The sequence below is a fragment of the Myotis yumanensis genome, unplaced genomic scaffold (assembly GCF_028538775.1).
Source record: "Myotis yumanensis isolate MYYU_CA2020_CCGP unplaced genomic scaffold, mMyoYum1.0.hap1 SCAF_8, whole genome shotgun sequence".
Lineage (NCBI taxonomy): Eukaryota > Metazoa > Chordata > Mammalia > Chiroptera > Vespertilionidae > Myotis > Myotis yumanensis.
The window spans coordinates 54,685,077-54,708,503 of NW_027223759.1; the positions used below are offsets into that span (position 1 = coordinate 54,685,077).

General features: G+C 38.4%; 1 protein-coding gene across 2 annotated transcripts in view; it reads left to right on the plus strand.

The window, feature by feature from the left end:
- Window positions 1-23,427, plus strand: part of PLA2R1 (phospholipase A2 receptor 1) — a 104,892-nt gene that overhangs the window by 41,356 nt on the left and 40,109 nt on the right. For both annotated transcript variants that reach the window (XM_070422895.1, XM_070422896.1), the window contains exons 8-11: window positions 519-676; window positions 3,455-3,553; window positions 7,857-7,969; window positions 16,919-17,088. In XM_070422895.1, coding sequence (XP_070278996.1) covers window positions 519-676; window positions 3,455-3,553; window positions 7,857-7,969; window positions 16,919-17,088 — 540 coding nt within the window. The remainder of the gene's footprint in view (window positions 1-518; window positions 677-3,454; window positions 3,554-7,856; window positions 7,970-16,918; window positions 17,089-23,427) is intronic.

Here is a 23,427-nt window from a genome sequence, read left to right on the forward strand (position 1 = left end):
TCTATGCTTTTAAGAATTTCTGCTCCTTTTTCCCATGGCAAAAAAAAAAGAAAGAAAAGAAAGAAAGAGAAATGTATCAAAAAGCTCGACTACCATTAAACGTCATTTTGTGTGTGCCCTTTTCCTAATCCAAGAGACATTCCTGTTTTTCCTTTCTCTAGGTAGAAACAAAAACAAATTTTCCAGATATACTTTCCTTCCAGCAGCAGGACCTAGAGTCCCAGCAGGACCTAGAGTCGCAGCAGGATCTAGAGTCCCAGCAGTCTGACTTGTTTTTAAGCATTGTCCTGGCATTGGCTGTAGCTCCCACTCTGCCTCACGTCTAAGGCCTGTGTCAAGCAGATCAGCTAGCACAGTGTAGGGGGAAAGTTTAAGCGGGTATTTTCACCAAGACTTAAACAGGTTTCATCACATAAAAAAATCACTTGCAAAGTGATATGTTTTGGAATAGACCCAGTGCAATATCTCCTTTGCATATAATAGGATTCCTGTAAGTAATTTATATTTATCTCTTACAGAAAATGCATCCGAAACATGGATTGGTTTGAGCAGCAATAAAACTCCAGTTTCCTTTGAATGGTCTAATGGCTCTTCAGTCACCTTTACTAATTGGCATACACTTGAGCCCCGAATTTTTCCAAATAGAAGCCAGTTATGTGTCTCAGCTGAGAAATCTGTAAGTTTATTTGTTTGTTCAATGCTCCCTTTGCTGGACTTGTATTGAGGACTGCCTGCACCAGGACTTGGGCTGTGGCAGAGACCCAGACGGGCACAGTCCCTGCTCCTCATGGAGCGTCCCTGCTGGCCAGTAACCATGTACCCACAGGGAAAACAGGGTGATGACAGTTGTCATGATGGCTCTGAGGAAATGGGAGACATGATGGTTGGCGCAGCTATTTCAGATGGAATTGACAGGGAAGGGACTCTGAAGACATAACATGTAAGCTGGGACTTAAAGAACAACAACAAAAACCAGAGCAGGGAGAATAACATTCCAGTCAGGGTGGTTCATGCAAAAGCCCGGAGGCAGGCCAAGGCTTGCCACCTCTGATAATCCAAAAGGCCAGTGTGGTGAGAAGGTGTGAAGGGTGAGGGAGTGGCAGGAGTTGGAGCTAGAGGGATGCAAAAATGGGCAGCTTACAGATCCAGGATCGGAACCACTCTCCAGCTTCAAGGAAATGGAGAGCAAGATCTAATTTACATTTTTAACAGTAACTGGCTGCTACATAGAGAACAGATTGGGGCGGGATGAAATGGAAGCAGAGAAAACAGTTTGGAGGCTACTCCGTGGTTGAATTCGTGTAGTGAATGTGGAGACAGCAGACAATTCCAAGGGTCCTGAAGACAGGAATGGTTGCTGAATGAGATGTGGGGGTGCGGGAGCGGGAAGCCTATAGCCTGAGCCACCAGCATCTTGGCGGAGGTGGTGCCGTTGTCTAGGGTGATGAAACTAGAGAGGACTGAGGTGTTGAGAGATTACTCTGGAGAGTCATGGCTTTTAAGCTCCATTATCTTCTTAACATAAAAGGCTTTCAACGGTGTGTGCCACCTCTGAACATTGTGCACCAATGGAAAATCTTGCTCTTTTCTTCAGACGAATATAATGACCCCAGTGACCTTAACATCACACGTATCCCTATTCTCTAGCTTCTCTTTTATCTAAAACATCTGATTATGCAGAATTAGTTTAATCCCAAGCCATTTGAAGGGCTTCTTATGTGTTTGGAACAGAGTTACTCTCTTGATCAGCTAGCTGCTGAACTTACTGGCTGAGTTTAGGTTAATGGGATTTGGTGGGCATCCTCACTCTTTCAGATCACCCTGTATCGAGTTCCTCCAGAAAGCACTTTCATCCATGTTCCTTAAATAGCTCGACAAAGGAATTGTGCCAATCAGACACGGGCAGTTTCTCAGCACGTGTTTTACTGTTTTACCCTTAAAGGCTGCCCCGGATATATGCCGCTGCAATTACAGCGGCGAGGCAGGGTCTCCGAGTCACAGGGCTCTCTCAGTGTTTGTCCTGGCTCTGACTCCACTGAAAGCCACCACAATTTATTTTACAACATCCGGTGCTCTGTTGGTTCATTAGTTTTGATATAACAGAGATGACCTTCATTTCCTACTGACATTCTCCCGTTTTATTTGACAAACACGGGCATTTCACTTAGCATGTTCACAGAATGGGAGCCAACATTTGGACAGAGAAATTATTTTTCAGAGAATAAAGGTAGGGGCTAATATCACAGGGTATGTCAGGACAGGGCTGCTATAAGTGTGCTTTTTGTGGCCCCCTTTGTTGTCAGCTCAGTAGCTCCTTAAACAGTAGATGTATAAAAAGTAACATTTATTCCCTTGAAGTAGAACTCAATATGAATATAATTATTATGATGAACAAGTTACCTGAGCATGGTGGAAGCCCAAATTTGAATATGAGAACCTAGGAAACCATTCATTCATCCATCCATCCATCCAATAGTCATTAAGCAACCACAGTGTGCCTTCCGCTATCCTGTAACTGAAGACGCCATGGGGGAGGGCTCGGGCTGCTCTTACAGGTGACGGTGTCAGCCTCCTCCAGAGGATGTTTCTTAGGGTCATGGAAGGGCTCCATATCCCCCTAAAACTCAGCCTGCCCGAGGCACCACCTAAAGTTTGAATTGTATGGTTTTAACCTATTGGTCTGACGGGTTAAAATTAAAAATTCTTTGGAAAGGAGGATAAAATCGTAATCTGTTAGCAGTTGTACTCCCACTTAGAAGTGGTTAGAGGGGAAGCAGCATTCTCACAAGGGCAGGAGCTCAGCTCCATCTGCGTGGTTGACCCCCACACCAACAGCGTCAGCATCACCTGAACATTTGTTAGAAATGTGAATTCGCAGGTCCCGCCTGACTTACTGAATGAGACACTGCTCATGGGGCCCAGTCATCTGCGTTTTAGTAACCCCTCTGGATAATTCTGGAACACACTAGAAGTTGAGAATTACTGCTCTCGCCCATCTTTTCCAAAGAAAAGTTGAAAGCAGCTTAATGTAAAGCCAGCTGAACCTGGTACTAAGTCCTAGCTCCAGTTTTTTCCTGCCTACAGGTCCTTCTGCAAAGTATTAAACCTAATCTTTTAAATGGGAGTGAAGCGTACCTCACAGGAACACTGAGATAATATATGAAAGTCACTCAACATGAAGCCTGGCACACGTCAAGGAATATTTGTGGCTGCTCCCCTCCGGCCCACCGATCAAGATTGCATGCCTTGCAGCTGTTTACACACTGCAGAGAGCAGGGCCTCTCACTCATACGCAGAGAGAGGCAGTCCTTTGTAATGACAGCACAGGATCCTAACACATTCCTCCATCCTGAAACACTTATTATTAGTCATATTTTTATTCAGAATATGGGCGTTGCCTATCAGCATCAGTAATGGGGTGCATTCATTCGTCTTGTAATACTTTCCCCCTCAGGAAGGACACTGGAAAGTTAAACATTGTGAAGAGGCACTTTCTTACATTTGTGAGAAAGCAGGTCACGTGGTCTCCGACGCTGAATCAGGCTGTCAAGAGGTAAGTGCCATTGTGATGTAGGTGCAGGGCCTGCATAATAGAAAAATGTATTCCCATCGACTTATAGTGAACCCCTCTCCCTCTCTTTCCTGCCTCACTCCCTCCTCCCTCTCTTTCCCTTCCCTACCTGCCTCCCTTGCTACACTCCTTCCCTTCCCTCCTCCTTTTTTGTTCTGAGTGTGGGCTACTTTTAACAAACCAGACAATTATCAGCTAGAGTCATGGGGAGGATTTATAGCTCTGCAAGGGTTGCTTGCCATCCTCTTCAACCTAAGACTACTTTTCTTTTGAGATAAAATAAATGTAAATGATTGTTCCAATTATCTATAGGAACGTATGCACAGGTGACCCAATTTGTTTCATTTGGATATACCAATACAAACGTCAAAGGGTACTTACTATTAATTAATATGGCCGAGCTTAATCAAAAACTAAGGAGAGAGAGAGACACAGGAGATAAACAATGCAAGAAATCACACAGGTTTATTTACCAGAGAGCTGATGGGTTTCAGTCCTTGGCAGGCCACCCGGAGACACTCGCCGACAGAGGAGACACACAGAGGTCGTCAAAATACGCTGCAGCAAGGAGCTCGGTCTCTTGACTCGAAGAGAGGCCTCTAGCAGTTTGGGCTCAGGTAGAGCAAGAATGGCAGTTTCACAGTTTGGCAGTTTCCAGGGGGGAGGAGAGCATCCTGTCTGTGGAGGGCAGACAAGCGTCTGAACCGCAGCAGATTTGCTCTCCTTAAATCCTTGAAGCTGGGCGTCTTCAGTGTCTCATATCAGGTGCCATACACGGGTGCCGCCCTGTTATCTAGGGATACACTCAGGCGGGAAAGTTGTGACCATGTTCAAAGCTTATCAATCATACATGCATCTTATTTTTGGAGTTGCTTACAAGTTTTGGTCTAAGAATAAAATGGGGTCTACTTATGCTAACTTATGCTAATACAAAGTGGAGTCTACCTTATGCTAACTTATGCTAATACAAAGTGGAGTCTACCTTATGCTAACTTATGCTAATACAAAGTGGAGTCTACTTTATGCTAACTAAACTTATTACTATAACAGGCTTCTTCAGTGTCTCTTGTCAGTGTGTTCTGGTGGCCTTCTGGGCTTATCAGGATGCACACGCAGGGGGTTACAAGTTACTTATCAGGAGTTAACATGCTGGGAGTTGTTTACAAGTAATTTGTCAGGAGTTAGCTTGCAGGGCGTTACAAGTTACTTATCAGGGTCTCACACACACACACACAAGTTAAGTTTCACTTCTAAGTAAAGGTTAAAATTCACTCTAATAAAGAAATGAAATTTGATTATACTATCTTATACTCGATAAACTTATTACTGTAACAATGATACTATTATACCATCTGTGCATGCGATGCCCTGTCTCCTGGGGGTTTCATAGGCTTCCTGTGGGATGTCAGAGTGAAAGCACATGCCTTCCTTTGAGCCAGAAAGTGAACTTCTGCATCCAAATGCTTGCTTTCCTGTTTACTTTTCTTAAACTGAAGTATTTGACTAGATACAATAAGGGAGAGAAGTGCATGCTCACAATATACTTATTAGTTGCGAACGGGATAATAAAAATACTTTTGTATTTTAAGTAATAAAGCATTTCCAGTACTTTAATCAACAACACTTAATATTTAGTTTAAATTTACAAGGTAGAAAAGTATGTTTTAAATTTTTAAAAATACATATAATATCCTGCAGAAAAGTTACCAAAAAATATACCTATCAGTGTCCTCAATATACCTTCTCATGTTCTCTCTCTCTCTCTCTCGCACACACACACACACACACACACACACACAAGAATTTAGATTTAAATATTGGAGATTTTTAGATTGTATGAATATCAAAATTTTCCCAAACTGGGTTTTTATACAATCCTGCTTGAATTATTTTCTTTTTTAATTCAATTATTTATGTACCAATTGAACAATAATCCATCTCTCTAGATACTGCATTTGATTTATTAATCAGTGCATAAACATATGACTCTTTATACTCTAACTGAACATACACATGCCATAGCTGACAGGTTGCTGAACATTTTATCTAATGATTATAATTCCTGAATTAGTGATAATTGATCACTGATTTAATCTCCATAAACAGAAATATTGAAAAAATTTTATCTCACTGTGTCTTTCAAGGCAACTCAACATGTTTTGTGTTGAAAGGGCAACTAGCTTCTTACGCAGCAGGAACAGAAGTGATGTTCTATTCGAACTTTGTACCCTATCATCCTTTCTTGGCCAGCACCACCAGTATTTAAAGATTTGGAGTTCAGACCCAGTTCTCAACCTCAGGGCAAAATTCCCATTAAATACTTTATGCATCATCAGTCTATGTGTATGGTTTCAAAAGGCTCCTTTCTTTTTGACAATGGCTTCAATGTAATTCTCTAAGCAGTCTGCACATACAAAACTAATTTATAAAATAACTCTTGATAATTTCAAAGCAAAGAAAAAGGTTTATTTTTCCCTCTGAGTCACTTTTTGGGGGATGGCACAGTATGAGCAATTATTTCAGTGTTGTCATCATTTCACTTAAAATTAAATGGCACCTCATGGACAAAGGATAGTCATGGATACAATCAGTTATTCTTCCCACTCCATTATGTGCACAAAGGCTTATAGTAAAGAGCCTTTGTTTTTCTGGTTATTGCTATGCCACATTTTTTTAGCCTGTTCGGTTCTTGGATTTTTTTTGTTTTGCTAAGCAGCCTGTGATCTAAAAACTACCAATGAAGAAAGAATACTTTGTGAGAAAGGTCAAATTGTCAGGCTTCGCTACCTTCCTTCCCAAGTACCAGGCAGTCTAACCTGCCTGGCGTGACCCAGGAGGGGCTCTGGCCGGGGTTGTGACCCCCGTAGATAAGGTTGGGGAGCAACGTTAAGGGAGTGACTTCAGCACGCATCCTGGCTGGTTGGATGTGGAACTCCTGTAACCCCCACCTCATTGAGCAATATGTTTTGAACTAAAATTGCTGATTTCTAAAATAAGTTTTATTTAATTCACTGCAAGACTGAGAATATAGCAGGAATCGTTGTATAGCTGATCAAATTCTGGCAAGCATTGGTATGGCACAGAATGAAGTGTGTTTTAAAACTGGTGAAAATAGCTATAAATGATGTGATTTTATAATGTTGAAGGAAAAATAACTAAAATAATTCAGTTGAAATATGGAAGACTAATGAATGCACATCCCCTGTATCATATGATTTTAAATAATAGATCACCCTTCACTGCTCTCAGGGCTGAGTCATGAAACACATGTTGGTCAATTTTGTCTGAGTGCCAAAGCACGCTTGCTTTCTCTCTAGAAAGCTAACCAATTGATTTAGGAATAATCTTTACCAAAAAAATATATGTTCTGGCCAATCTCCATTTGGGTGCATGATGATCCAGCTAAGGCCATCCTAGGTTGCCCCAGAATTGGGTTCCAGGTCAGCTTGTCCATGAGTCTATGACTTTACCCAGTCCCTAACCTCAGTGACTCTCAGTGGGATAACATGGAAAGCAGTATGAAAGAAGGTTGGGAAATATACACTGTAATCCAGGTACATGTGTCCTCTTTGCTGAGTTCCTGTCTCTATCCAGAGGTCTCTGCCTACATTGTCTCCTTTGGTTTTCACAAAAGCCCCATAGAAACTCTGATTGCCCCATTTTACAGAGGAGAAAACTAAGACATGGAAAGATCAAATAATGTCGCTTGGGGCTAGAGCCTGGATTCAAAGCCACGCTTTCTGTCTTCAAAGGCAACACTCTTAATTTCTACTAGCCTGTAGGAACCATTTGTATTTGCATGAAATTCTATATTTTTTTTTTATCTCTCTTGCTTCCTCCCTCCCTCCCTCTCTCCATGTGTGTGTGTGTGTGTGTGTGTGTATAAGAGACAGAATCTTGAGAAAGTGTCCCTTTATTTCCATTTGCTTTTAAGGTTTTATGTTTTAAGTCAATTAAAACATGTAGGGTTTAAGAATTAAATAAATCTAAAAGTAGCTATTGCTAATAGCATTACCAGATAGAATGAATACAAATCTGTCAAGACGAAGTTCAAGTTTTGAGTTCTGAGTGGGTCAGAGAAGATAGTGGGGTATGTAGTAAATAAGAATATACAAAAACCAGCTGGGCATGACTCAGTGGGGCACGTAGGAGGCAGCCAATCAATGATTCCCTCTTATCTCTCCCGTTCTCTCTGAAATATATGTATATACATATATATGAATATATAAAAAAGATCTTTTTTCTATTTAACTAAATCAGATTATTTTCCTTTTTCTCTTTTAAGGGATGGGAGAGACATGGTGGGTTCTGTTACAAAATTGACACAGTACTTCGAAACTTTGACCACGCCGCCGGTGGGTATTACTGTCCTCCTGCACTTGTGACCATTACAAACAGGTAACATAGAAACTTCCTGTCAGAAACATGACTGTGCTTTGGCGTGAGGGCCCTTGGAATGATAAAATCTAGCCATAATAAGTAACTGATCAAAACCTAAGTGTACTATACAATAGAGTATTAAGTTATTGGTTGAGATGAATTTAAGTCATAGGATGTTACTCCTCAATTGATTTTTGAGTAAATTACAGTGACTTTTTACTTTCCATAAAGATTTAGCGAGTATCTAGCTTTGCTAATATATTCAGTTGCATTTAGATTTTATCTTCTCTTTGTAATAGAAAAATAAATACGCTAGTTAGCATTAATTTTTTAAAAAATTAATGTGTGTGAGTCACGTGTTTTTTTTTCTTAGAACAAAAGTAAGTATAACTAAACTGTGGAGGTTTCAAATATTCAAATGCTTGCCCATTAAGTCTTAGGTCTGTTTGTTTAGAGTTAGACACCTCAGTGCACAGGTGCCTTCTCCATGCTAACAGAGAAACTGTGCTCTTTTGACACTCTGTACAATTCACAGTGTGCTACAATGTGTCACAGAGAATAAATGCACCAAAGGCAGAAGTGGCCTCAATGTCACTATCGTATCAGAAGGACAGTGAGGGCTGCAAAACTGACTCCTCCCTGCTGCAAACAAAAGTAGTTCCATGAAAAAACTATCGCACCTGCAAAGCAAGTCACTTTCTTTTTTACCCAGGCAGGCATTGCCTTTAAAATACCCATGAGCGCTGGCTGGGTGACTTGGTTAAAGCATTGTCTGGTATACCAGAAAGGTTGTGAGTTCATTTCCTGGTCAGGGCACATACCTAGGTTGCGGGTTCGATCCTTGGTTGAGGTGTGAATGGGAGGCAACTGTTTCTCTCTCTCTCCCTCTCCCGTCTCTCCCTCCCTTTCCCCCTCCTTTCCTCTCTCTCTAAAATAAAAATGTATCCTTGGGTGAGGATTAAAAAAATTTTTAAATACCCATGAATATCAGAAAATAGGACAATGGTTTCATTGGCAAAATAAATTGCCTGGTGAAATAATTTATGCTCAGGAGACACTTCCTGTGGAGGATAGTTCTGCCTTTAATGAGCTAGTGTGGTGTTTAGTTCTACCTTTCTCCTTCCCAGGCCGGGAAAAAGCCTTTATCCTCAATTTGTTAATTCCCTAAAGAGGTTTTAAGAGTACCTTGGATTGGAAGTCTTCCAGTCAGAGTCAACATAGGACTTTATTCAGGGGCCTGACCAAAAAACTATGCTCTTTTGTTAATTATTTCTTAATTAATGATGTTTTCACTGAAGAAAATAAGTATAATTGTCTGACCTTTTTTAAATGTCTTATTCTTTCTGTGTGTGTGTGTGTGTGTGTGTGTGTGTGTGTAATGTTTATTGAGTGCCTGTCATATACTTGGTACTGTGTTAACTATTTTTCATATGTTATCTTTCTTAAAATCCAATAGTCAAGAGTTTGTTAGAAAATTACTTATTGAACTAGAGGCCTGTTGCAGGAAGATTCCTACAAGAGTAGGGCTTCGCTCCCGCCTCTGCTGCCTCGGCTCCCTCCCGCTTCCCGCCGCCTCCCACCGCCGCCCGCCGCCCACCGCCTGCAGCACCCCAGCTCCGCTCCCGCCTCCCACCTCCGCCACCTTGGCTCCGTTCCTGTCTCCGCCGCCTCTACTTTGCTCCCTTCTGCAGTGCTTGGCTTCCTTCTACATTGTCTTCAGTCTTCCCTCCCAGCCAGTATATGCAAATTAACCGCCATCTTGGTTGGGTTGATTTGCATATAGTTGCTCTGATTGGCGGGGTGGGCATAGCGAAGGTACGGTCAATTGGCATCTTTGTCTTTTATTAGTGTAGATACCTATTTTGTGAGAGGCACCATATTGGCAGGTTGTAGCAAATAAAGAAAAGGCGTGGTGTGATCGTGGTGCTACTTGCAGGCCAGCAGCTGAAGAAATAGAAAATAGGTATGTAAAACAAGTAAAGAATGTAGGATAACACCATAAATGGATAAACTCGAAGTGACATTACAGATTACCCATAGTGCCAAAGTGAGCCAGGGTAAGGCAGGTCTGTTAGAGTTCGAGTGCTCTGTTTTCTAAACACCTTTGGGGACTTTCGTACAAATGATAGAAAGTGTTTAGAAAAATACTACTGTTTTATTTCCCCCAGAGCTGAATATAAGAGTATGCTGCGAATATTTTAAAATTTTTCTTTGATTAACTGTATTCAGTAGCCAGTGCTAATGTGGGGTCCAACTCTAAAACAGAAGTATGGCACAGGTAAGCTTGTTTTTGTCTCAGCCTTGACCTCCGAGGCCCCCCAGGTGACCTTGTGCTACTCAGCCCCCATCCAACCTCCCCACCTTACCACAGGTTCACCCCAGTGAGTCTGTCCCAGGCAGGTAACATACATGTGCACTGCTCTGTAAACATGTCTACATCCAAAGCAGTGATTCCAACATGGGACATGCAGGGTAAGGGAAGGAAGGGCCTCATACTCCTGAACTTTATTCATTCAGACCCCAACAGGTAAGATATAAAAGCCTACACTGCACGGCTCTTTGAGTGACAATACATGTTCAGATATTTTTCAACAGCAAAATTTGTCTGAGAAGGTTTGGCAATGGAAAGTCCCTCCAGATCCAGGAGTGTCCACTAGCAGCCTGGGTAATCATCTTCTTCTATTACTGATTTCCCTTTGAGTTAAGGCACTCCTGTCACTCACCAGTACCCAAGCTTGTAGTTGCTAATTGATTTTCCACTCTTCTGCACAACTGAGCGACAGGTTTGATAGGCACAATTAGAGCCACCTGCTACAAATTACTTATTTCTTTTGTTATCCGGTAACTGCTCCTGATCTAGAACTTTTAACACTTTGTGGAATAAGAAGGAAAGAAAAACAGACCCCTTTTGCTGAATAACAGAATTTTATTTGCTTGTTAACTGTTACCAAAATTTTTAAAGTCTGGCCACTTTGCTTCCCGACAAAGCATGAATGCAGAGCTTGCGTTCCAAAGTTACCATGGATAATCGCCTAAATGCATGTGTATCTAAATCTCGAATCGATCAGTCATGGAATATTTGGTACAAAATAATCCAAATGCCATTCCATTTTGTGAATTTTGCCAAAAGTGAGAAATCCTGCAATATATCATTTTCTCCTAAGTTTAAATGTGCATTATTTTCAAGCGTATTTACAGCTCTGTTATTTTTCTGCAACCACTTTATGTATCTCCCAGACATATTTACAGTTAACTTTTTTCATTGTGGTAAAGTATACATAACGTAAAAGTTATAATTTTAACAATTTTCAAGTGTGCAGTTCAGTGGCATTAACTACAGTCATATTATTGTGCAATCATCACCACCATCCATCTTCAGAACATTTTTATCTTCCCAAACTGAATTCTGTACCCATTAAACAATAACTCTTCATTCTCACTGGCCCTCAGCCTCTGGCTACCACCATCCTATTTCTCTTTCTGAGGTTGACTACCCTAGGTAAGTAGAATCACTCAGTAGTTGTCCTTTTGTGCCTGGCTTATCGCCCTTAGCCTAATATCCTGCAAGTAAATCCTTCTTGGAGCATGTGTTAGAATTTCCTTCCTTTTAAGGCTGAATAATATTCTATAGTAAGGATACACCACATTTTGTTTATCCATTCATCCATCAATAGACATAAGATGCTTTTACCTTTTGGCTATTGTGAATAATGCTGCTGTGAATATGAATGTACAAATATCTTTTAAATCCCTGCTTTCAATTATTTTGGGTAATATACCCAGAAACTGGGTACATTTTGATTCATATGATGAATTGATTTTTAATTTTTTGAGGAACAGTTATACTCATTTTTAGCTGCACCATTTCACCCTTTTAATTCTCAGCAGTGCACAAGGGTTCCAATTCCTTTACATCGTGGCCACACTTGTTCTTTTCTGTTCTTTTTTTTTTTCATTTAAATTCTTTATTATTGAAAGTATTACACCTGTCTCCTTTTTCCCCCATTGACCTCTCCCAGCTGCTCCCACCCCCCGTCACATGGCCTTGCTTCCTACTGTTTGTGTCCATTGGTATTCTTATATGCATGTATACAAGTCCTTTGGATGATCTCTTTTCCTCTCCCCACCCCTCTCCTACCTTCCCTCTGAGGTTTGATGGTCTGTTTGATGCTTCTCTGTCTCTATTTTTGTTCATAGACATCTTAATGGGTATGAAGTGGTGTTTCACTGTGATTTTGACTTGCATTTTTGTAATCATGATATTGAGCATCTTCCATGTGTTTATTATCATCTGTATATCTTCTTTAAAGAAATGTCTATTCAAGTCCTTTGCCCATTTTTTTTAATTGTTCTCTGTTACTGAGTTGTAGGATTTCTTTAAATATTCTAGGTAGTAATTCCTCATCAGATACATAATTTGCAAATATTTTTTTTCTATTCTATGAGTTGCCTTTTCACTCTGTTGATAGTGCCCTTTGATGTGCAAAAGTTTTTAAGTCCAACTTATCTAGATCTTACTTGTTATCTCTGCATTTGGTGTCATAGCCAAAAAGTCATTGCCAAATGCAGTGTCATGACATTTTCTCATGTTTTCTTCTAAGAGTTTTTTAGTTTTAGCTCTTACATTTAGGTCTTTGATCCACTTTGAATTAATTTTTGTAAATGGTGTAAGATAAGAGTCCAACTTTATTCTTTTGCAAGTGGAAACCTAGTTTCCCCTGAATCCTTGCTGAAAATATTGCCCTTTCCCTTACTGTCTTGGCACCTTTGTCAAAAACCATTTGACCATATACATGAGGGTTTATTTCTAGGTTCTGTATTCTGTTTCATTGGTTTCTATGTCTTTCTTTATGCCAGTACCACACCCTTTTGATTACTGTACTTTTTAGTAAGTTTTAAAGTCAGGAAATGTGAGAGCTCCAACTTTGTTCTTCTTTTTATCTTTGTTTTTGCTATTCAGAGTCCCTTGAAATTTTATATGAACTTTAAAATGGAGTTTTCTACTTGTGATATATATATATATATATATCTTGATAGAGATTACATTCAATCTGTAGATTGCTTTGGGTGGTATGTCTATTTTAAGAATAAGTCTTCCAATTAATAGGATGACTTTCCATCTAATTGTGTCTTCTTTAATTTCCTTCAGCAATATGTTGTAGTTTTCAATGTACAACTCTTTCATCTCCTTGGTTAGGATTATTCCCAAGTATTTCATTCTTTTTGATGCTATTATAAATGGATTTGTTTGTGGTTTTTCTTTTCAGCTTGTTCATTGTTAGTATATAAAAATGCAACTGATTTCTGTGTGTTGACAACTTTACAGAATTTGTTTATTAGTTCTTTTTTTTGTACAATGCAGTTAACTTTCTTTCTAAACCATATTTTAATTACCCCTTTTTAAGTTACACAATAAAAACATTCTCATTGATACAAATTCAAGCAAACCAGAAGAATGTAGTCTAAAAAGTAAAAGTGCCCCTTCACCTCTACTATTCTTCCCTAACAACCAATCCTACTCTGCTCCCCAGAGGTAACTGCCATTAATAGTGTGGTACTTGCTCCTCTGGGGTTTGTTCTTGTGTATTTTCTACATCTGTATTTCTCTTCTAGCTTTTTGCAAGAAACAATATTCAAAAACTTAACATTGCTAGTTCTTGAGGAATGCCACCAGAAACTTCTGGCAATAATGATCATAATGTGTGTCTCCCATTTCAAATCTACTGATATTCTATTTCTACTCTTTATTTATATTAGTTCAACAATAGAGTAACTTATTTTAAAATGCCATTTAAAATGTTAAATTGTTGTGTTATTGGGAGAAATCCAATTGTAATTACTCAGTTCAAAACTGAGTCCTTTCTAACCCAACCCCATTATGAGGTGTTTGGGTTTGTGTTGTTTTTTTTTTTAACTGAAATAGCTCTCTAGTGAAGCTACTTCCAATGTATTACTTTTTCCATCTCTTTTTTCAGGTAAAATAAATGCAATCATTACAGTATTGCTGTCTGCTAAGCACTGTGTTGTTCACAGACAAGAAACATCTTTTTTTCAGCTACATAGCGCTGGCTAACCTGATGAAAAAATGTAATGTTCAATTAGTGATTTGAGTTAAAAAAAAAAAAACCTCCTTTTGAAGTATATACTTTTGAAATGCAAAATGTTTATTTTTAAATAAAAATATTGGTCAATGTATGCAAAAACTGTGTATTGCTATCTTCAAATGCATTTTTTTCTTGTGATGAGAACTTTTTTTTTCAAACGCATTTTTAAATTAAAACTTAATGTTTAGCAACATGAGCGACAATTTCTTTAAACTGATGGAAGTTTAAGATATATTTATCTTGCTTACACTAAAAACACACATTTGATTTCTTAACTTTTTAAAGGATCTGATTGGAAAATTAATTTCTTTCTGATTCTAAGAATTATTTTCCTATAAAATTTGATTTTATAAGTAAGTACACTTACTTATTTTAAATATTTTATCATTTGTGTTGCTTTTATAAGAATAACAAAAAAAATGTTTACTGAATTCCTTAGAGGTAACATTTTATCCTCGCTCAATAATAATATAAAACCATGTACATATGGTTATTTTTTGTTCCTTAAATCATGACATTTGCATTAAACAACTTCAGTGAAAACAACCAAAAAGGCCAGATATCATAAAGCCCTAGAATATTTGCAAATGAGGAATTCTAAAACACAAGGCCAGAAAAGACTTTAAAAGGTCGTCTGCTCTATTACTGTAAAGTAGAGGTTTTGCAACCCTTTTAGTGTTTGGAGCCACGTAGAGTAGTAAAGATTATAAAACAGTGATGGCGAACCTATGACACGCGTGTCAGAGGTGTCACGCGAACTCATTTTTTTGGTTGATTTTTCTTTGTTAAATGACATTTAAATATATAAAATAAATATCAAAAATATAAGTCTTTGTTTTACTATGGTTGCAAATATCAAAAAATTTCTATATGTGACACAGCACCAGAGATAAGTTAGGGTTTTTCAAAATGCTGACACGCCGAGTTCAAAAGGTTCTCCATCACTATTATAAAACATTCTCTTGTTTCTTTACCAGTTGCAAAACAGACACTCAAGAGATTGCATGCTGTTATCCAGAGTTAATTTCTTAGAATATATGGCTTAAAAGAAAGATCTATTTGCTGAATTTCTTTATTAACAATGCCATCTTCTAAACTAGACTGAGAAAACTAGAATCCTGTTTTGATTTGAAGGTTCTAGGATTTAATGTATGAGAATTATATGCAACTACTTTTAAAAAAATATGCTTGCCAATTAAAAAGCGGAAGGTTTCTATTGTTTTAAGCAATGATAAATGGAGATAAAAATAGCAAACCAGAGTGGACTAAATAAATCTACAACCAGCAAGGGACAAAAGCAAAATGTTGTCATGAATAACGATACTAGCGTCCAAGTTCACAGACAATGTTATTTCTCTCCATTATCTGATAGATGTCATGGTACAAGCTAATGGAAGAACCAGCAATGTCCCTTGGGTTCTTAGAACCAGCACAGTGAATGGTGTGCTGGCCACAGCTTCCATGGTGCAGTGCCTTGCTGGCCTCCTAGCACAGCAGTTTTAGGCACTGGGCATGTTAATGACGTGACTCAATATTTAGCTTCACCCTCCTTCCTTTTGAAGCATCTTTACAAAAGGTTCTGCCCACTGCGATCTGGTTACAAAAAAACGTTTCTAATTTCAAATGTGTGCTGGAACCTGCAGAAGAAATTTACTAAAGCGTGATGAAAATCCAGGTGCTCAGCCAAGATGAGGATCATGGACAACTAAGACCTCTAACTGCTGCTAGTGATGTTCATCAGGCAGTTTAAAATGTTACTCCTTTGTGTCATTTCCCTTGCTCCCCTATTCCTTTGAGACTCCTCTATTCTTAAATGGCCCCATTGCTTTTGCTTCCCTGTGCAAGTTAAGGATGCATGGTCAGGAAAAAACGCAAAATTGGATGAAAAAGTCTAATTTGCTTTCTTGTTAGGTTTCCTGGGTAATTTCATCAGGCCTTTCCTTTCCCGCTGACTCAACAAGTCTGTCCAAAAATCAGCCCTGTTTGAAATGTTTCTTCAGAACGTTATATGTACTGAAAATAAACTTTTCAAGATAGCTTCCAACTTTGCTTAAAATTTCAATGCTGGTTAAATTTTAACACATCTTTTTTTTAGGCAGTCATGTGAAAGCATATAGACAAGTTTCCTAGATTCTGCTTCTGATGCATTTGGGTTGGGTAGGGAGCTTTGCCACCAATCAATGAACACTAACTCATTCAGCTGTTTGGAGGAAATGCTACTGGCTGCACTTCCTTGGGTTCATTTCTAGGGTTTTAAATTTATCTTCAGTGAATTTGCATATCTGAACACATTTGAATAAGTCAAGGACTCCACGTACCTGTGAAAAACTGATTTGGGAGACATAAAATTGCTACTCCAATCTCTGTCTCGTTCTCACCAGGCAAGTGTGCAGAGTAGGTGCATGTGAGCTCTGCTGACAGATGCTCACCCAGAAAAGCATAATATCCTTCCTTGTCCCCTCTGGCCACCCCTCATCTCATGCACATTATGGATTGGGGTGTGCTGCATGGGGTGTGATTGCAAAGTAAGGCACATATTGTACCAAAAAATGTATTATTGCTGGCTTCATGGACTTCAGCACCTATCCTTCGAAATTGGAGCTAAACTCTAGTCCTTGAAAAAATGAAGCCCTGTCTGTAAGAGTCAAATTCTCCTCTTGCATGTATTTCTGGGAATTACACTGACGTTTTGCATTTATGAATGATGTCCAGTGTCTTTGGGTATTTTTCTGCTCCGTGTTCTAAAGAATTCATGAGAAATGTTTATTCTGGTGCCATTCTGTGCACCTTATTACGTTTTAATGGCATTTTTAATTGCCCAGAAACTTCCATTATATAACCATTTCCTTTCCCCCTTTTTAAGGTTTGAACAGGCTTTTATTACCAGTCTGATCAGTAGTGTGGTAAAAACAAAGGACAGTTATTTCTGGATAGCTCTCCAAGACCAGAATGACACAGGAGAATATACCTGGAAGACAGCAGGGCAGATGTCTGAGCCGGTGCGGTACACACACTGGAATGCCCATCAGCCTCGTGAGTAGAGGGGATTGCGACACCACTGTTCCCTCCTGTTTCCTTTACTCCAAATTATTCCGATCCTTTGATCCACCTCCTGTGATTCTTCCTTAATGTTTTCTTAATGCATAAATCAACTAAAACAATTACCACAGGTCCTCAGGGGGTGACATATGGCCAGTCATTTTTAAAAGTCTAATCCATACGAGTCATTTGACGTGATCAAGGTGTAATTCATTGCTCAAGGCCGAAAGTGCCATTATTAGCAGAAGTCTAATTTCTCCCTCTTAAGTTCTGTCCAATCATCCCAGGGGCTTAGTTGAGAATAGTTCCTAATACTTCACAGTGAATAGGCACCGTAAATGCCCACATGTGGGCACCTTTCATCAGGTCACAATCACTGCCCTGTGACTTGCTGAAGAAGCTTGACCTATTACTTAGGTAACATTCTTGTTAGTCCATCTCCTCTGTGGACTCTGTGGTATCTTAGCAGGATTCCAGAGTCACAGCTCTCTCAGTTCACTCAGGTGTGCTCAGCTCTGGATCCCAAAGCATGAAACTGTGCCAGGTTAGCCAGTTCCAGAGAAGCTAATGGCTTTAGCCACAATCTACACCCGAACTAGCCCCTGTGGAATAAGCCTAAAGCCGTTGTATTAAGCTTAAGTTACCAACCTAGGCTCAACACCTCTTTCTATTAGTGTGAATTCCTATTTGAGTGACTCGGTCCCTTTCTTGCTTATGGATCTGAATGAAGGCTGTTCCAATAGACATAGGCAGTAGGTTATCTCTAGATTTGTATCTGGAGGAAATGGGTTAGCGACTTCAGGTTCTTCCCTGAGGAAAGATAAATACTGTTATAATAATAACTATGATATCAAATATTAGTCAAAGGGATAAATATACTAAAGATGGAGATTATCAGAATGGATCAAAAAATACACAACTATATGTTGTCTACAAGAAACCCATTTTAAATATAAAGGCACATATATTAGAAGTAAAAGGGTAAAGAAATGCTAACATTAATCAAAAGAGGCAGAAATAGCTGTACTAATTTCAGACAGAACAGATTTCAGATTAAGGAAAGTTTTCAGTGATAAAAGGGACATTACATAATGATAAAAGAGTCGGTACTCTAAGACAAAACGATCTTTAATGTGTTTCCACCTAACAACTGAGTGACAAAATACAGGAGGGAAAACTGATAGAACTGCAAGGAGAAATAGATAAATCTATTATTATAGTCAGAGACTTTAACACTCCTCTACGAGAACTGGACAGATCCAGCAGGCAGAAAATCAGTAAGGACCAAGTTGAACTCAACAGCACCATCAATCAACTAGATATAATTGACATCTATAGATTATAACATACAGCAACAGCAGATTACACATTCTCCTCAAACTCACATGGAACATTCACCAAGACATACCACATTTGGGCCATAAAACACACCTTTCCAACTTTAAAAAGAATAGAAATCATACACTTTTTGCTCTCAGATCACACTGGAATTAAAGTAGACATCAATAGCAGAAAGCTGGAAAATCTCCAAATACTTGGAGATTAAATTGTACACTTCTACATAACACATGGGTCAAAAAAACAAATTTTAAGAGAAATTTTAAAATATTTTAAACTAAGTGAAAATGAAAATACAATTTATTAAAATTTGTGAGGTGCAGAGAAAACAGTGTATAGAGCAGTGGTTCTCAACCTTCCTAACGCCGCAACCCTTTAATACAGTTCCTCATATTGTGGTGACCCCCAATTTCATTGTTACAAATTGAACATAATTAAAGCGTAGTGATTAATCACAAAAACAATATGTAATTATATATGTGTTTTCCGATGGTCTTAGGCGACCCCTGTGAAAGGGTCGTTCGACCCCCAAAGGGGTCGCGACCCACAGGTTGAGAACCACTGGTATAGAGGGAAATTTAGGATTGAATGCATATATTAGAAAAGAAAGATCAGAGCAATAATCTAAAGTTTCACTTTAGGAAACTAGAAAAAAGAAGAGCAAATTAAATGCAAAGTATTCAGGAAAAAGAATTACAGCTTAATCAATGGCATTGAAACTAAAAAATCAGTAAAACCAAAAGCTGATTCTTTGAAAATATTAATGAAATTGAGAAGCCCCTAATCAGGCTCACTAAATAAGAAGAGCGATGACACAAATATTATAAATAAAAAAGGGGACATGACTACAGATTCCATGGACATTAAAAAGGTAATAAGAAATATTATATACAACTTAGACCTTATACCCTTTACAGAAATTAACTCAAACTGGATTATAGACCTAAATACAACATGCAAAGCTATAACATTTCCAGAGGAAAGCAAATAAAAAAAACCTAGGTGACCTTGGGTATGCAAAGACTTTTTAGATACAACAACAAAGTCACAATGCATGAAATAAATAATTGATGAGCTGGACTTGATTAAAACTAAAAATTTCTGTTTGATAAAAATAATATAAAGAAAATGAGAATACAAGCCACACACTGGGAGAAAGTATTTGCTGAAAACACATTTGATAAAAGACTGTTATCCAAAATATAGAAGGAACTCTTAAAACTCAACAAGAAAATAAAGAACCCAATTTAAAAATGGACAAAAGGCCTAAGTTAAAGAAGATATATAGATAGCAAGTAAGCATATGAAAATGTTTAACATATGTCATTAGGAAATTGCAAATCAAAACAATGATATATCACTGCACACCTATTAGAAGGACCAAAATCCAAAACACTGACCACACAAAATGCTGATGAGGATGTGGAGCAACACATTGCTGGTGGGAATGCAAAATGGTTCAGCCACTTTCCTTTTATTTTTGCATATGTTTTATTTTTTAAATTTATCTTTTTTGTTTAAAGTATTATAGATGTCCCTCTTTTTCCCCAGTAACCCCCTTCACCCCTCCACCCATCCCCAGGCCTTCACCAAACTATTGTCTGTGCCTGTGGGTTATGCATATATGCATATAAGCTCTTTGGTTAATCTCTTTCCCACCCCCCAACCCCTACCACTTCCCTCTGAGATTCATTAGTCTGTTCCATGGCACAGCCACTTTTGAAGAGTTTGTCAGTTTCTTACAGAACTAAACATACTCTTACTATATGATCTAGCAATCACACTCCTTGGTATTTACCCAAATGAACTGGAAACAGGCTCACACTAAAAACAACACATGGATTGCCAAAACTGATAAGCAAGCAAGACATCCTTCAGTAGGTGAGTGGATAATTAAACTGTGGTACGTCCAGACAATGGCATGCTATTCAGTGCTAAAAAGAAATGAGCTATCAAGCAATGAAAAGAAATGAAGGAAACTTAAATGCATATTGCTAAGGGGGAAAAGCCAATCTGAAAAGGCTACATACTGTGTGATTTCAACCATATGACATTCTGGAAAAGGCAAAACGATAGGACCATTAAAAGATGAGTGGTTGCCAGGGGTTAGTGGGAAGGGACAGATAGTAGACATATGTCTTTATATTTTTGTTCAGACCCATAGAATGTTCAACACCAAGAGTAAACCCTGATTTAAACTGTGGACTTTGGGTGATAATGGTGTGTCAATATAGGTTTATGGATTTTAACAGATATACCATTGTGGTATGGGATGTCAATAGGGGGTGGTTTGTGTATGTGGGGTCAGGGGGCATAAATAAAGTTGTACTTGCCACTGTTTTCCTGTGAACTTAAAATACTCTCAAATATATAGCTTATTATTGTTTTATAAAACTTTACTTTTTAAAGATGTATGCCAGATGAAGTTAAGACAAGATGTTTTTGAGTGCGTATGCATCAGTTTAGAAAATTTATATAGAAACTGGTGACTTTGCATAGCTCTAAACAAGAAACATCCCAGGCCAAAACCGGTTTGCTTCAGTGGATAGAGCGTCGGCCTGCGGACTGAAGGGTCCCGGGTTCGATTCCGGTCAAGGGCATGTACTTGGGTTGCAGGCACATCCCCAGTGGGAGCTGTGCAGGAGGCAGCTGATCAATGTTTCTCTCTCATCGATGTTTCTAACTCTCTATTTCTCTCCCTTCCTCTCTGTAAAAAAATCAATAAAAATATATTCAAAAAAAAAAAGAAAGAAACATCCCAGTTCACTTAATAAACAACCTTCTCATTCTACAGACCTATGAATAGTATTAAAATGCAGAGATTAATAAAGTTCCATGTCATACTTTTACTGAAGAAAAAAAAAAGCTCGGGTATCATTTCTAATATACTTTGGAATTTAAGAATGTCTATACCTGTCAAAATAAATTAATACATTTTGAGTAGACAAAATTCTTGGTTTTTAATGTTACCTTCCTTGGGGCATATTTGGATGTCTAAAAGCTGGAACTGAAGCAGAGCTCCTTGTCATTCATGAGTTTCTGCTATAATTTGAGTGGCACTACTTTTTTTCTCTTTTCCCTGAAGCAAAAATAATACCATGATGCTCAGTTTGGCAGCTCCTGCTGATTGACACTGAGTAAATTGTCTCTGAATAAGATGAAAATGTAAATCTTTTTTGGAAGAAAATAGCAATATAAGAGCCCCAGTGTTTCCTTTTTTCTTTTAAATTGCAGCTTGCAGAAACACCATCCTAAATAATTTTTCCTTCCTGTCACACACACACACACACACACACACACACACACAGACACACGCACGCACACTCCTTAGCTTAGTCCCCATGTCAAAATCTTAATCCAGCCCAGACTTATTATATAAATTGACCCCTGAATAGGAAGCCTGCAGCCTTTCTATAAACTCAACCAAGATTCTCTCCTATGTCAGATTATCAAAATAGTCGATCTGTAGTGGAATCACAGTTGTGCCACTTTTTCAACTTTGCGCTATGTTCTCCATGTAGTATAATGACCCACCATATACCCATCACCCGGTGTCATCAGCTCTCATCTCATGGTCCATCTTGTTTCACCTATATCCCCACCCACTCCTCCCACTTCCATATTGTTTCATAGCAAATCTCAGGGGTTATATTGTTTCATCCATAAATATTTTAGTATTATCTCTAAAAGATAAAGACTTCTTTTTAAAAAAATGAATATAATACAATTATCATACCTAAAAGTAATTAACTACAATTCATAACAAATCTTCAGTGTTCAAATTTCTAAAGGACCCATAAATATTATATAATGTATTTTACAGTTTGTTTGAATTGGGATTCTGGAAACTTTCACACATTGCAATTGGTTGATAAGTCTTCTAAAATCCCTTTTAATCTCTAGGTTTCCCTCTTCCTTGGCCCTGCCTCTTACTTTTGTATTTATTGATGCCTAGATCCATTGATCCATGAAGGGTTTTTTCATTGGTAGCTGGGGGAGGGAATACAGTTTTATAAAGGTGTCATTTCTTTCAATCAATATTTTTGTTACTTTGTGACACAGTTTTCACAAGAAAGACAGAATAAATGCTTAATTCCTTCCCTTTACTAGTTTTTGAAATGATTATTTGTTTATAAGCATCCTGCAACAGTAGTGACTAGTTTTTTCATTGATTTCTGAGAGGAAGGGAGAGTGATAGAAACATCAATGATGAGCGAGAAACATTGATCGGCTGCCTCCTGCATGCCCCACACTGGGGATTGAGCCCGAAACCCAGGCATGTGCCCTTGACCATTATCAAACCCAGGACCCTTCAGTCCACAGGCCGATGCTCTATCCATTGAGCAAAACCAGCTAGAGTAGTGACCAGTTTTTTAAGCATTACCATGAAGTAAGGGTTTTAAATATGTTTGATATGTTTTAATCCACTGCAATTGTTATATTTTTTTAATGAAAATGAAAATCTCAAGCACTACCTCCTGAGTCCTTTTAATATAACATTGGTAGTCTTCGTGCTATCTTGCTATCTGGTCTGACAAGATGTAGATTGCTGATCTGGATCTAGAAACATCCATTTCATCAAGGAACCCTGGTTCATCTTAATGGGAAATGGTATTATTTCAGTATCACAATCCACCCATAGGAGTGCTCACTGCTTGTTGGTTTGTGATGAAATAATTCTGAAGTTCAAACTGATATTTTCAACTTGAATTCAGGACTACAAGGTTTTTGATTAACCTGTTTTATGTATGCATTTCTTTTCTTTGATGCCAAAATTCCCTGTTCTCAAAGCACTAGGAAATTCTGAGGTTTTTATTAAAACAAACAACAGCAACAAAGAGATTTTGTGGTAGTTGGTATTTTGAGAGAAGTAACTATTCAGAAAACAGTTTTGAGCCTTATTAACTAGTGCCATTAATTAAAGGGAAAATGACAAATAGGGCCTTTCTCATTTAGGGGGATGCTAATGCATTGAAACTAAAATGGAGTTTGGAC